Genomic DNA, 15,594 nt, shown 5'->3' on the forward strand with positions numbered 1-15,594 from the left:
GCGCTTGTAGATCTGCTATGTTTGGCTAATGTTACCCCCAGAATATGGATGCTGGGTGTCAAGTGGTTATTTACATTTAGTCGCATGACGGGTTTCAAAGAGCCACTCAATAAGCCTGGTAAATAAGGGCCTCTGGTTTCTTTATTAACCTCCAGACTTCAACCTTATCTGTGTTATTTATTTAGTACAATGTACTGCTTTCTACCTAAAGTTCGTTGAGAGAGAGTAACAATAGTGGTGGAACTACTGGTAGTATGTTATTGTGACTAAAGCTTTAACACTGAGCACTGTAACGGTCGTTCACCATTGTATTTATTAGTTTTTGTTGGTATTGTGAACGCTGCCATCCACTTGACTCATGCTGGTCCTCTGTTGCAGCCATGGGACCCGGTGTGCAGGGGAGGTTGCTATGGAGGCCAACAACTCCTACTGTGGAGTGGGCATCGCTTTCAATGCCAAGATCGGAGGTGAGTGCCACTGGAGTAAATTTAAAAGACAGAGTGTTTGTTCTCTCCACCGCACAAAGAGCTGAAATACTTTTTAGACTAACTGGAAAAGGAGAAGAATTGAGAAGCAGCAGACAGCTGAGGCATAGACACCCCTTCGGCCAGACTGCCTGCTGTGTTTAAAGGACCACTTCACCACTTTTCAACCTATCTTCATATAATAGGTCCTCACTAATAATCATGAAAAAAAATGGCGCAATTTTTTCTACTCGGGCTGTGTCTCATAGGAGGGCTGTGGGCAGTTTAGAAACCGTCTTCCAGTGACATCATTTTTAGGCAGATTTTTTTTTAAACAAGATTTTTTTACAAAAATGTTTAGATTTTCATTATCGTGAGAACGATGGCTTCCATTTTTGCATTGCAACTTTTCAGGACTAGAAAGCCTGCAGTTTCTATTAGCTTGTATTCCCCATCGATGATGTCACTGGAAGACTGTTTCTAAACTGCCCACAGCCCTCCTATGAGACACAGACCGAGTAGAAAATAATTTCGCAATTTTTTCAAGGTTATTATTGAGGACCTATTATATGAAGATAGGTTGAAAAGTGGTGAAGTGGTCCTTTAAGAACTCAGTTTTTTTAGCTTAAGAAGAGCACTCTTATGTTGTTTAAAATACACAACACTACAGAACTCTATACAGTGGCTCCTGTAGCGGCTAGTGTAGACTGTAGAGGTGAATGCTATGGGACTCTACAGCGGCTAGTGTGGCTTTGTATTTGTTTGTATTTTTGTATTCTGGACGCTTTTCACTAGTATTGATATTTTTGAGGGGCGCTAGCCCCTCCTATATTCATCTATAGTGTAGATTATTGTGCTGACACAAACATTAAAAGCCATTGACAATGAATGGAGAATTTATGTTGTATGTAGACGAGAAAATTGTCTATTCTTACGCTATTGTTACACAATGTTTGTGTTTACACAAACCCTCAAAATTGTCCATTCATTGTCAATGGCATTTAATGTTTGTGATAGGACAAAGTTTGTGTTTACACTCTGACTCACACATAGGAGGGGATATCGCCCCTCAAAAAGATGAAAAAAGTGCACCACAGGAAGTGAGTGATAGGGAAGTGTACAACATACTGTAATATGTTGTGTTGGGGTCTTGGGGATATACTGTGCAGTATACCATGCCAGAGGCTATGCCGGGGCAAGGAAAATGTCAGTGCTCAGAAACTGTTGTAAACGTAAAGTATTAATAAGCCTTCCATTCAAACGACTGAATAGTGTATGATACTCAAAGTCAAACAAGCGAATAGTGAACGTATAGCTTCTGCACACAATGTATTGTTGTATCAGCTATTTTCACTGTACAATGGCTGCGTTCACACGTACGGGCAGATGCAAAGCTACAGTCTACCGTTCAATGGAAGCCAGCAACAGGAAGATGCAATTAAAGATGCATCTGACGTTTTTAGCTGCTGCAAACAGTTCCTCCATACACTGTGTATAGCTTTGCATCTTTGTATCTGCCGGTGTGAACGCAGCACACTGTAAGTTTCGCAGATCAAATACAAATCAAGATGCAGTAACTATACTGTATTTCTCTCCTCAAATGTGTTCAGAAACATATTTCATTGGATTGAATAAGACTGTAGTGTAGCGCCACTTAAAAACGCTACCACATAAACGCTGTTTCAGTTGCACTTCATTAGCTCCCTGTCAATTTTATAATACTTTTATGTATTTTTAATCTGGCTGGCCCTGAACTCTCCTTTCACCCTCCAGAGCACTGAGGTCTGCTGACAAGCTGCTCCTGGTTGTTACCCAAAACCACACTAATAAGCAGGGGTAACCATGCCTCTGCTGCCCCAGGCTCCCCCAACACACACACACACACCCACACACACACACACACACACACACACACACACACACACACACTAGGACTGATAAATTAATATTCCACTCTTGTAAACTATGTAGCAAGCCAAATATATATTTTATTGCATCCGAGCAGCTCACGCTGTCCCTATTCTGCTGGTATATCCTGTTTATAAATAAAAATACATTTTCAACTGGAAAAAATATATACTAATTTGAGCCGGGAGTGTTGTGTTCGTCTACTGTATGTGTGAGCGGAAGTGGGCGGAATCTAAACGCCAACTGAATGTCCATTTACGCATGTTTCTTTGTTATTTCCCATGGCTTTGAGCAACTGGTGGGTTAAGGTTTTCGCTGCTATCTACGTTTATAAACGTAGCTAGGTTATCGGTACCTAAAGGTGCTAACTACGTGTATCTTCAGTTTACCTTTTAGCATTGCTCTGGTTAGTATGGAGAGCTTCTGTCCCCACCAGCTATGGGATTTTTAAATCCAGCGACATTGAGCCTCCATTATAACAGGATTTTCAAAGCGTTGTATCTCAAAAGGTTCGAGCGCTGTCCATGGTGAGCCGCCGCGCATCCCGGCGATCGTAAATGATTTGTGAGTTTGTATCACATCACATCCCTGAGCTGTATGTACAGTAACTGGTTGTAATGATAGCTGAGGGGTCTGAGCTAATGCCACTGATCACTGTGCTCACAACAAAAGCCCCCACCTCCCTGAATAACCCGGAAAGGAAACAAGGAGCGTATAGTTAGAGCCAACGGGTGGCATTCCTTAGGTGTGCTTATACTGCCACCTAGTGGCAGCACTAAAGTTAAAGTACCGGTTTTCCGGTACACACACACACACCATTAGAAGTGCTCAGTACAAGGTTTTTAAATATTTCCTCGAGACTCACTTCTTTGCATTGGCTTTTAATTTAATCCTATATCTGAGTTTATGCTATCTATTTCATTGTATGTGTGTTTAAGTACGCTATGTGCGTACGGGGTGCACATGCATATCGACGCAGTCGGGTGGAAACCTCATGCCGTTTGTCCAAAACCCATTGAAATTATACAGTGAAAACAGCCAATCTACAACTTCACAGTAGATTTTGTAGGTCTGCTATATTTTCACCATACTTTTGTATATTGAAGAAGCACATTAATTTATGAAAAATAAATGTTGAAATATGGAGATACGAGGTTTCTATTCCACAGCGACGATCAATTACGATTGTTTGAAATGTGCTTTATAGATAAAGTTTGATTAGACAGCAGTAGTATAGTCGCTGTTGGTTGGTGGCAGGGGTTTTTATTTTCACTAGAAGTTATAGAAAGCCTGTTTTCTTTGTGTGAATCTATAGTTGTGAACCCTGTTGTTGCAACCTCAACCTCTGTGTTCCAATTAGGTTGTGTGTGTGTGTGTGGGGCCACCCGCAGCTGTACATAGCCTCTGGCTAATGATAGATTGGAGTTTTTACATGCTCTCGGTGGTGAAGCTGTGTGAACATGTATGGGATCGGACCGGTTACAGCCAGTTCAAGAAGGTGGTCGTCATAGAAATGCAGAGATGAGAGGGGAAGACAAAATACAGATTTGTGCTCTCGCTCTCTCTCTCTCTCTCTCTCTCTCTCTCTCTCTCTCTCTCTCTCTCTGAGAGTGCCTATGTGTGTGTGTGCGTGTGTGTGTGTGTGTGTGCACACACCTGTATTCATACATTATCTGCTCATAGATATGACAGGCCACACACTGACTGGCTGTTAACCCTCGCCAGCCCTATTTAACAGTTCATTCTTTTTAGTGGGAGCTCCAGTAATGGATGTTTTAGTGTTGGCTGTTACAGAGGCCAGGGATGAATGAGCCACGCACGCACACACACACACACACACACACACACACACACACACACACACACACACACAGAGCATAGGCCCCGTGCCTGTTGTGAAATCGACCATCTTTATTGGCCAGACTAAGATATGCTATTAAACGCTAATTAATGGGGGAGCACATGATTTGTTTGAATAACGAAACTCTCAGTCAGTACAGATCCAGTTGTGGAAGAAGTACTCAGGTTTATTCTTTTATATATATTTAAGCAAAAGTAGCAATATAGAATGTGTAGACATTACAAAGTAAAAGCCTTGAATTCAAGTTTTACTTGAAGTTTTACTTTGTTACCAAACATATTGGCAACAAAATATACTTAAAGATAAGTAAAAGTAACTGTAATGTTTTTGTAGCAGAGTAAAGAGTACAAATATAGTAATACAATACAAGTAAGTGTCAAGTATCCACAAGTACCTAAAAATTGCAGAGTACTAGAGTAAATGTACTTACTGTAGATAATTTTCACCATGTCTTTGATCAGTACAGCTTAAGGCGTACTCCTCAAACCCAGTGGCGCTACGGTTGTGTCCATGTACGATGGACCTAAAACAATTTATGTCATGACCTGACCTTTGAGCCCCCATTCGTGACCTGTAGTCTTTGACCTTGCTTTATTTATCAGAGGTTGATGAGAGGGTCGGGGGGGGCAGGTTTAATCCCTGGCTCTTCATGGCTGTGTGTCAAAATGTCCTTGAGCAATACACTGACTGAACCCATCACTTCTCCCGAGCGAGCAGGTTGGTGCCTTGCAGGGTTTCCTCTGCTGTCAGTGTGTGGAACGGGTGAATATGATATAAAGTACATTGTGATGCTCTTTGAAGACTAGAAAAGGCCTTATATAAATGGCTGTCTAAAGAAATTGCACTGTTTTCCACTACTTTCTCCATTTACCATTGTTTTAGCTACCTCTATTTTAAAATGTCTCCTATAGTCATAGACGACGCACAGTATCTTCAAAGAGGGAACTCACGTAAAGGGCAAGATGAAGGATACATTCTCAGATGTGTTTTACTTGGCTCGCTCTGTAAGAATAGATAACGGTTGATTGACCATACATTTTAGTTCTGGGGTTGAACTTTGGAAGTACTGTCTGTATAATATTTGGAGAGGCACAGTTGTTGTCGATTTGCACTGCATTCATTTACGTACTGCTAGGCAGCCTGCAGTACGGGTCTTCTGTACGAGGAATTTCCTTTCCACTCATACAGTAAATAATTAAGATAATCCACATTGGGAAATCATGATGAAGCATGACCGACCAGCTTGAATAGAAGGATCTCAAATCCGCAGATGTAATGCAGTCTGAAGCTGCAGCTACTCATAAGCTAAGCTATAAGAAGAAATATCACATTTTGCTGTGTCACTCAGAAGGAGGACGTCATTAGCATTCAGAATGAAATGCTGTCTTCATTTGGCCACTTTTAAAGGCAGATTCAGAGTATCCCTTCTCAGTTCTGTCAGAACAATAACCTCACCTTTGTCAAATTGTTTCTTTCTTTTTTTACTTTTTTTTAAAAATTTTAGCTGGTAAATTATTACAATTGTAGCTTCCAATTTGTTTTCATTTCTGTGTGTTCCAAAACTTTAGTAAAGTAACATTGTTAGGTAGGTTTATTCTTTATTAAAAAATTAAAAGTTTCTTACATTAAGCACTATTGATTTCAGTATTTTCCAAGGAGATGGCTTATTTAGTTCAATACAAAATAGGCCTACCAAAAGTGTTTAAACAGAGAATCCTAACTGGATAGCTATCGCTAGCCCTCAACAAGTTAACTACCACCGTGTGGCCACAGATACCCCCAGCCGGAATTGGGCAGATTACAACTTCCGTTTTCCTGGCTCGCAGACCTCCATTGAAAGAAACGGCTAATAGCACACAATGTTTATCTTTCCAGAAATGTTAATCACAATGCCGTGAAAAAAATCACAAATCAGATCTGAACCTCGGATGGATGATCAACACCACGGACAGCGATGTAGTTTCCAGGAAAACCGTGACAGAATATCGTAATTATAATAGGGCTCTATTGATGCGTGCGCATGTTTCCGTGCGTGCAGTGGTGATCAAGGCGTTGCCTGGCAACCGGCTCAGGAGTCAGGGCTGAAAGTTGTCCATACTTGTTCATACGAGGTTTCCACTGGACACACACTGGTCTGATTAACCCATTCTGACCTGAGATCAGATTCTAAAAATGTCAGTCGTTCTTCGATTTTTCAAAAAATAGCAGACCTACAAGCTCGTATCGCGCCACTCGGTGGCGCGATATGAGCTTGTAGATCTGCTATTTTTCAATAGCTAAAGCATAACATGATGCCAACACCAAAATGGGTGCCCGGTTAGAATGGGTTAAGCATATAAAGCAAGTTCATCACAAGCTTTGGAAGCTTGTCTCAATCACATATACGGTACATATACATGCAAGGAAGCACTGTGAGTGTGTACTTATCCCTCCACAGTGTGTGTGAGAAGTGTGAACTGGGTGGACCTCTTGTGTGCGCAGGTATCCGGCTGCTGGACGGCCTGGTGACAGACGCCATGGAGGCCACGGCTCTGACCTTCAACAACCACCTCATCCACATCTACGTCTGCTGCTGGGGCCCGCGGGACGACGGGGCGGAGCTGGGAGGGCCGGGACGCCTGGCGCGCAGAGCCCTCCGCCAAGGAGCTCAAAAGGTGAGCTTTGGGAGGTCTGGATTGTGTCGGATGTGAAGGAGACACTGAAATGGCGAGTGCAGCGGAGATTGTGAGAGTATTTATCCTTTTGAAATTCAGAGAGAAAGAACTAAAAAGTGGAACCAAATGGACCAGGTGCCATTTGTACACTCTCAGAGTTAAAAGGGCGTGACATCCTAGTCCGATTGTGTAAGTTGATTTGATTGCAGGTTTACAGTATAGCTAAACATTTGATTCAGAATGCAAATAGTACATAATACCCCATGTACGCTTAACAACACTTGCAGCTAATACGATTCCTACTGGTTTAGATTTAGGTGCCATGTTAGATCTTATAGCATTGGTGGCTATTCAAAAATAGCAGACATACAAGGTCACAGCGCGTCACATATCTGCTATTTTTGAAAAATCTTGACAGTGTGAGATCTACTCATTTCAGTCATTTTGTAGAATCGGCCATGGATACTGTGAGATGTGTCCCAACTGGGGGGTTGCGTAGTGCGTACTATAGTCTGAAGGCTGCCTGCTTAGGGAGCATCATAGGAAGGCTGTGAAGGCCAGAACAGATCCTTGATAAATGGGACAGGTCTACGGAGGATTTGCACTTGAGGTGAGGCCACGTGATCGGTGCAACCCGATGCTCTATGAAATGGATGGTGTGTTTCAGTTCATTTGTCAGTATATAAAAATGTTTTAGCCCGGTTTAACCGTTTGAACTCACATTGCATTGAATGAAATGTATTGTGGGAGTGGTTAACCAGGCTATAACAATGTGCAAATAAATAATAATAAAATATATAATAATATAACCTTTTTTTTGCGGCTTTCGCCTTTATTTTATATTTTTTATAGAGGGACAGACAGTAGGCTGACAGGAAATGGGGGAGAGAGATGGGGGGAGTGACATGCAGTAAAGGCCATCGGGATCGGGAGTCGAACCCGCGGCACACTGCCAGACTCGAGCTACCGGCCAAGGTGCCTGGACCGCTGAGCCACGGCCCAGGCCAATAATATTATAAACTCTCGATTGGGCTATATCAATAAAGGTAGAAGAAGGTAGAATATAAAGGTAGAAGAAAAAAGAAAGAAAAAAACACCCACTGTTGCTCTCCTGTTGTTGCTGCCATGGCATGATGTTAAATGCATTCTGGGAAGTAGACCCTGAAGTGTGCAGAGGAAGGACAAGACATGTATATCGGCAGACAGTCGGCCGATGCTGAAGATGGATGGAGAAGACGGAGGCCAGTGAGGAGGTTTACGGATGTGGTGAGAGAGAGAGAGAGAGAGAGAGAGAGAGAGAGAGAGAGAGAGAGAGGACATGCTGGAAGTGACCGAGAGAGAGAGAGGAAGATGCAGAAAACAGATGGAAACAGATGATCCGCTGCGACGACCCCTGATGGGAATGCAGCCTTCAAATAGTAGGCTGCATCTGAAGACTTCATTTGAAGCAGCATATGAAATGGGACAGGTGGCGGTGCACATGCTGTCATGTAGTCGGCATCAAATGCAGCCTTCAAAGTACAGTAGCCTACATGAACGCTACATGCCCCCGGATTGGGAAACGGCTTATGCTTGCACATTGGCGCGCCTATGGCTCTGGGCACACCTACATCCAACCCCCATTATTATTACACCTTTTATCAGCTGCAGCTGTGTTGCTCGCTGGCCTGCAGTGTTTTTTTTCTTCCTTTCTGTCGTTATTAACCTGACGAATACAAACCGGCCTATAGCGTTGGTTGTTGTTGACTCATCACTGCACCATGTATGAACATCTCGACTTGCCTTCTTCCCTATTAAGAAGACAGTAGCAGTTGATTTATTTATATATTCATTTTAACAATCCACAGTCTCTGAAACACTATATATATACCTTTCACTTCTATACATGTAATGAGACATTCAGCAGCACCTCTGAAAACAGGTTAAATAGAACAAATAAAGTAATGCGTATAAAAGCATAACGTGAAAGCAAAGGCCTATACATGATGTTTAGAAAATATTACATTGATTGAATACTTTATTAGACAGAAATGTAAAAAGTGGTACAGTCAGACAGAAATGTATCAACAGAGCATTACACATACATGTCATCAACAAATATAAACAGCCATATAATAGAAGGAGAAAAAGGTATTGGAAGACACCTTATGACCTTCAGATACATGTTTTGTCGAGCAATTTTGAAAGAAACCAGTGATACACGTGCTACAATGCTAGAGTTGTAGAATGATATACAGTATGCATCATAATGCAGGTGTGTAAACATGTTAATTAGTTATAACTTCTATAATGTTTAACTCGCTTTTGGTTCATTGACAAATACATACACATTATGACTTTAAACCTGTACTTTGTCTGTGTGTGTCTGTGTGTGTATGTGTGTGGGTGTGTGTGCAACCGTACGTGCGTGCGGGTGTATGACCGTATGTGTGTGACCGTGTGTGCGTGTGTGCGTGTGTATGACCGTGTGTGCGTGTGTATGACCGCGTGTGTGTGTGTGTGCGTGTGCGTCTCTGTCCATGCACAGGGCCGGGCAGGGAAGGGCAGCGTGTTTGTGTGGGCGGCCGGTAATGGAGGTATGAACGGGGACCACTGCGGTGCAGATGGTTATGTCAACTCCATCTACAGCGTAGCCGTGGGCGCTGTCACTCACACGGGGAGGCCCGCCTTCTTCGGCGAGCCCTGCCCAGGGGTCATGGCTGTCACTCTGACGGGAGCCAGCGTGGGAGGCTCGCACACACCGCTGGTGAGTGTGTGTGTGTGTGTGTGTGTGTGTGTGTGTGTGTGTGCGTGTGCGTGTGTGTGTGAACGTGCGTGCGTGACCTTTTCTTTACACTCTGCGTCAAATTAACTATTTTGCAGTGTGTGTGTTAGTAACAGAGCGTGTAGCTTCTGTCTCACACATGCTAACCCTTCCAGCCATTTTCATCAATTAAAAATACCTTATTGTCAGTAAGTAAGGAAGGATACGGTTCAATAAGAATGAATCTCTCTCTCTCTCTCTCTCTCTCTCTCTCTCTCTCTCTCTATCTACTGTACGTGGCTCGACTTGACACTACGACCCGATCTGCTGATAACTGTGTGTGTGTGTGTGTGTGTGTGTGTGTGTGTGTGTGTGTGTGTGTGTGTGTGTGTGTGTGAGCCCTGCAGTCACCTATAGGTCAGTTGGCAGTGCTATAAATATCACACCACACCGACTGCCCCCCCCCTCCCCCCCTTAAACAGGGTCCTCACCGCTCACAGGAGCTAAAGAGCAGAGCTACACACTCGCGCACACACACACACACACACACGCACGCACGCACGCACGCACGCACGCACATGCGCGTGCACACACACGCACGCGCACACAAACGGGTGTTAATTGGAGGTGAAGTGTGGCAGAAGTGGCTTGGAAAGGGAGAGGAAGGAGCAGAGAGAGGTGTTGATGGCAGAGATGTCACAGAGACAAACGCTGAGATGAAACACAGAAACAGTCAGTGTGACATCATCATCATCATCATCATCACCCAGACAGACAGACAGACAGACAGACAGACAGACAGAGACACCCTCTCTGTGTGTCTGCTGCTACTGTTGGGCAGCTACAGTTCAGAGATAGAGCCAATGGAAGTCATGCATGCAACTTGACAATTCTGTCTGTTCATTTCCCCAAACAGTGGGTCAGGACCCATTTGTGGTTCGCGGATAATAATTATTATATATTTTGTTTTGAATTGTTATTGTTTCAAAAGTTTTCCCCCAGAGATCATCATAACTAAATCCAAAGAATTCTATCTAAATCTAAATAAAATAAATTCCGTAAAAACAAATGAAGTGAAGATAGCAGATCTGTTGCTATTTTCAGTAGTTTTAGTGCCGGGCAAACGTCTAATTTCTTGGGTCTTGAGCTAAAAAGTTTGGGGACCACAGATTTTCCACAGCAGCAGAGCAAGGTCAATAACCTCCCAAATGCATTTTAATTTGCACACACATTGCCGTGGACCAGTTTACTGGTAGTATGTAAAAGAGTGATTAAAATTATGTGCATTGTGCACAACTGCACACACGTGTAAATCACACAAACAGACACAACAATGTGCAACATGAATGCCGCCTTCTCCAATCTTTTGAACAGGACAAGCATGCTAGATTTGTAATGAGCATGTCTTGGGTGATTCGATCAGACATCCCTAGTACGTCTTTTAATATTATACATCCAGCCATGTTGTTGTTATTTAATATTATACATCCAGCCATGTTGTTGTTATTTAATATTATACATCCAGCCATGTTGTTGGACAAAATTGACACATTTTCAAAAAGGCATAAGAACCATGAATACACTTTTGTGAGACACTTTTTGTGAGACATTCACACGCACGCACGCACGGTTTATATGTAATTGACTGTTAACTGGATAAATTGGAACTGGTAATGTGCCAGATAGTAAATTGTTAATGTTAATGTACTGCTTCGAAGCTCCCTGGCTCCATTCCCTGCGTATGGGCAACCAACCCTGGACAAACAGTACAGACATTAATAACATCTCCTTCCTTCTAGAAGGGCGCAGTCTTTGGCCAGATTTCTAATTTAGCAATTCCTAGAGCAGTGGTTCCCAAAGTGGGGTCCGGGGACCCCCAAGGGTCCTTGAGGGGGTTCCAGGGGGTCCCCAGCTAAATGATAGTTTGTAACCAAATGGACCCTTATGGGTCTGTAACTGACTCAGAGTTAAATTAACATTGGCTTTACAATATAAATTGGGGGTCCCAGAGATATAAATGCCATTAAATGGGGGTCCGTAGACTAATGCATGTCAAACTGGGGGTCCTTGAAATTGAATTAACTTGAATCACTGCTAGAGCCATAAAAATCTTCTCTTATGGGGGTCCCTGGCATATATTTTCAAATGGGGGGGACCGTGGGGCTAATTAGTGTCAATTTGGGGGTCAATTTGGTGTTGACACAGTGAAACAGTTTGGGACCCACTGTCCTAGAGCATGCAGATTACTGTACATTTACATGACCATTACATGTAATTGTCTAATTCCAATTTAAAGGTATTGACCATGCTGTCCTGTCTAGGTGACTCTGACCAACCTGGGGGACGGCTGTATCACACACTTTGCTGGGACGTCCAGCGCTGCTCCCATAGCTGCTGGGATTCTGGCCCTCGTCTTGGAGGCTAAGTAAGTCATATTCTGTACTGTATGTCCATTCCAACTAATATGGTACAAACCCATCAGTCAATCAGTAAGCGTTATGTATGTGTGATGTTTTTCCCACCCTGCTTTCTTCCTTTCATCTCTGTCTTTTTCGTAGCTCGTTTGTTGGAGATTTGTATTCATTTATTTTTTATTGTTTTCCTTCTGTACGTTGGTTATACAGCCTATCCTCCTGTCCTCGACTTTATCCCTTGCTCTGTGTGTGTGTGCGTGCGTGCGTGCGTGCGCATGTGCTCGTGCGCTGTCTGTGTGGCCTGGAGCGCGGTGTTTTGTGGCGGCATCAGTGCTGACACGCGAGCGGTCTCCTCTTTCCGTTATGGATGGCGCCAGAAGCCAGCTTTACCGCTACGGCTGTCAAGGCGCAGGCGGTGGAGACCCAGTCTCGCCCGCTTGGCTGTAAAATGGAGCGCGGGTCCCCTGGGCGAGGCGTCTCCCAGGACATTACTGTTAAAGGCTCTGCTGTGACCCACTGCCACACAGACTAACTATATATCACCTCACTACCTCACAGCCGCACGGAATTCTGCTCACGTCCCTAATGGAGCTCCTCTCTCTCTCTCTCTCTCTCTCGCTCTCTACCTCTCTCTCTCTGTCTCTCTGTTTTTCTGTTTTTCTTCAGCTCTTCTTCTGTCTTTTCCTGTTTGATTTATTCGCTCTCTTCTTCTATTTTTATTTCTTTCTAGTTCTTTCTCTTTCTCCCTCTCTCTCTCTGTTTTTCCTCCTTTGTTCTCAGGTATGGCAAGATGCATGTTATCACATATACGCGCGCGCGCACACACACACACACACACACACACACACACACACACACACACACACACACACAACACACACACTACGTGTGTGCTATACTGTACATACACGTACGTACACATGTCCTTTCGCTATAGCTCCATCTGTGAGCTACGCCCCCGCGCATTTAGACGGATAGATAAACAATCCCTGGATGCACGCGGGGGCATGTGTTCAGAATGCAGTACATGTATGCACACACCTACACAGCTGGCACGCATACTGTACTGTACTGTTCCCACATGCATGTAATTGAAGTCCCCTCTCAGCAGCTTCACGCCAATGTGTGTATTCTCCGTGCATTTCCAGTTGTCCTGCACTTCTGTGTGCATTTTCCAGTGGTGGAAAAAGTACTCAATTGTTTTAAGTAAAAGTACCAATACTGCAATTTAGAACTACTTCGTTAGTTAAAGTTAAAGTACGGAATTGAAAATGTACTTGAAAGTATCGGCATCAAAATGTACTTAAAGTACTAAATGTGAAAGTACTCATTGTGCAGAATGTGCCATTTCACAAGTTCAAAATGTGTACAAAATCTATTGAAAATAGCCGATCTACAAGCTCACAATGCGTTGCATTGCGACGCATTGTGAGCTTGTAGATTCCGGCTATTTTCAAATGGCCGGAATGTATTGGGTTGAAGTGGTTAATTTTCTAATCAAAATTTAAATCGCCAAAGTAACTAGTAACTTTAGTTTTCAAATAATTGTAGTGGAGTAGAAGTACAAATTTTGACTCCGAGATGTAGTGGAGTAGGAGTATAAAGTACTGGAAATTGGAAATAATCAAGTAAAGTACAAATACCAAAAAAAAAAAAAAACCTTAAGTACAGTACTTAAGTAAAAGTACTTAGTTACTTTCCACCACTGGCATTTGCCCCACGTACAGTACGTGGCATGGGCTTTACATTAGAGCGCTGGTTTCCAACCTGTTCCATATCAAGGTCCATTATTTATTTGCCATTTTGAGCCACGGACCACCATTTAATGACATGTAGCCTCTCAGAATATTTTGTTATTATGGATTTTGTCCACAATTCCATGCTGTATTGATGTTGGTTTGTATTGATGTTGTATTGATGTAGGTCGGAGAGATAACAGGCAAACGTTGATCCAAGTAACAATTCTTCTACATTCGCTAATTGCGTAGACTTCTTTGTAAATTAAGTAATACAGATGTTTTAATAATAATTTAATATGGGTCCATTTTGGTTTCATTTTATACTCTCAAGAGTTAAAGATCTATAAGTGTCCGTTTGGTTACCAACTCTCCATATCATTTAGCTGGGGACCACCTGGAACCACCTCAAGGACCACTGGTTAAAACCACTGCATTAACCCATTCTGACCGGGCACCCATTTTGGTGTTGGCATCATGTTATGCTTTAGCTATTGAAAAATAGCAGATCTACAAGCTCATAGCGCGCCACCGAGTGGCGCGATACGAGCTTGTAGGTCTGCTATTTTTGAAAAATCGAAGAACGACTGACATTTTTAGAATCTGATCTCAGGTCAGAATGGGTTAATTAGACCAGTGTGTGTCCAGTGGAAACCTCGTATGAATCTGATCTCAGGTCAACATGTCAGCATGTCAACACTAAACACAGTCCTCTCTCACTTCGCTTTTCCTTCTCGTGGTCTTTTACGCACAAAATCCTGAGTGTGATTTTAACTTTTAAAAGTGTAAAAAAAAAGAGCCCCTCGTTTTAAACTTTCACTTTAACACCTGCTGGATTTGTCTTCGTCTCTCTGTCGTCGGGTGGAAACCCATTATGCCTAAAAATGTTACTTTTTCAGGATTCAAAACTAGCCAAAGTAGCCGATAGAGCTACCGTGTTTCCAGGTTGTAGATAAATGGTAAATAGTGCATTTATATAGCGCTTTTATCCAAGGCGCTTTACATAGATTGTGCATTACATTCACACATTCATACACCGATTGCGGCGGAAGCCATGCATGGTACCAACCAGCACATCGGGAGCAATTGGGGGTTCAGTGTCTTGCCCAAGGACATGTAGACAGGAGGAGCCGGGATTCGAACCGCCGACCCATGGATCATTGGACGACCTGCTCTACCTCTTGAGCGAGTCGTAGATCTGCTACTTTTGGTGCTTTTGTGTGACGCTGTATCTATAGCATGATCAAGTAGGGTGATAATAATACAACAGTCAAACCGCCGGGATAATTTGTTTATTTTCGGAACACAGTTCTTATTTGATGTGATTTCAGAATCTGTATAGAATGTGTTAATTAGACTTTGGTGCATCTACAGGTGTATTAATATTAATACTGGGGAACAAAACATAATGTTTTCTTTGTTGATTTAGCGGTGAATGTGCACACTGATAAAAAAACTACTGAGCTGTTAATCCCTATAGGGTCAGTCAGCATTAGTCTCGCGTTGCCAGAGAATCCCAGATATCCTCGCATACTAATAATACGTCTGGGGACTGACAAGTACATGCAAGGATGTTACAGCAACAGCGATGACTATAGCAAACATATGTTTACTGCTTTGAAAACCAATTGATCCTCTCATTCCCCCAATATGAAGGTATATAATACCCTTTTTTTACTGTCTAATTCCTTCCACTCCGTTTTAACAAGGCTGCGTATAGCTCTCGGTCTCTTTAATGCTGTCAGGGAGGTGTCATCATTTATCGGTGTCTGTCATTGGGTCTTATATTGGCTGTTGGACCAGCAGTGCGACCA

General features: G+C 42.9%; 1 protein-coding gene across 1 annotated transcript in view; it reads left to right on the plus strand.

The window, feature by feature from the left end:
* Nucleotides 1–12,059, plus strand: part of LOC310856530 (PC3-like endoprotease variant B) — a gene marked incomplete at both ends in the record, with an annotated part of 134,370 nt that extends 122,311 nt beyond the window's left edge. Inside the window, 4 exons of the mRNA XM_083762002.1 lie at nucleotides 379–467; nucleotides 6,715–6,887; nucleotides 9,415–9,633; nucleotides 11,952–12,059. Coding sequence (XP_083618128.1) covers nucleotides 379–467; nucleotides 6,715–6,887; nucleotides 9,415–9,633; nucleotides 11,952–12,059 — 589 coding nt within the window. The remainder of the gene's footprint in view (nucleotides 1–378; nucleotides 468–6,714; nucleotides 6,888–9,414; nucleotides 9,634–11,951) is intronic.
* Nucleotides 12,060–15,594: the final 3,535 nt, after the last annotated feature.

The sequence above is a fragment of the Protomyctophum parallelum genome (assembly GCF_964188405.1).
Source record: "Protomyctophum parallelum genome assembly, chromosome: 3".
Lineage (NCBI taxonomy): Eukaryota > Metazoa > Chordata > Actinopteri > Myctophiformes > Myctophidae > Protomyctophum > Protomyctophum parallelum.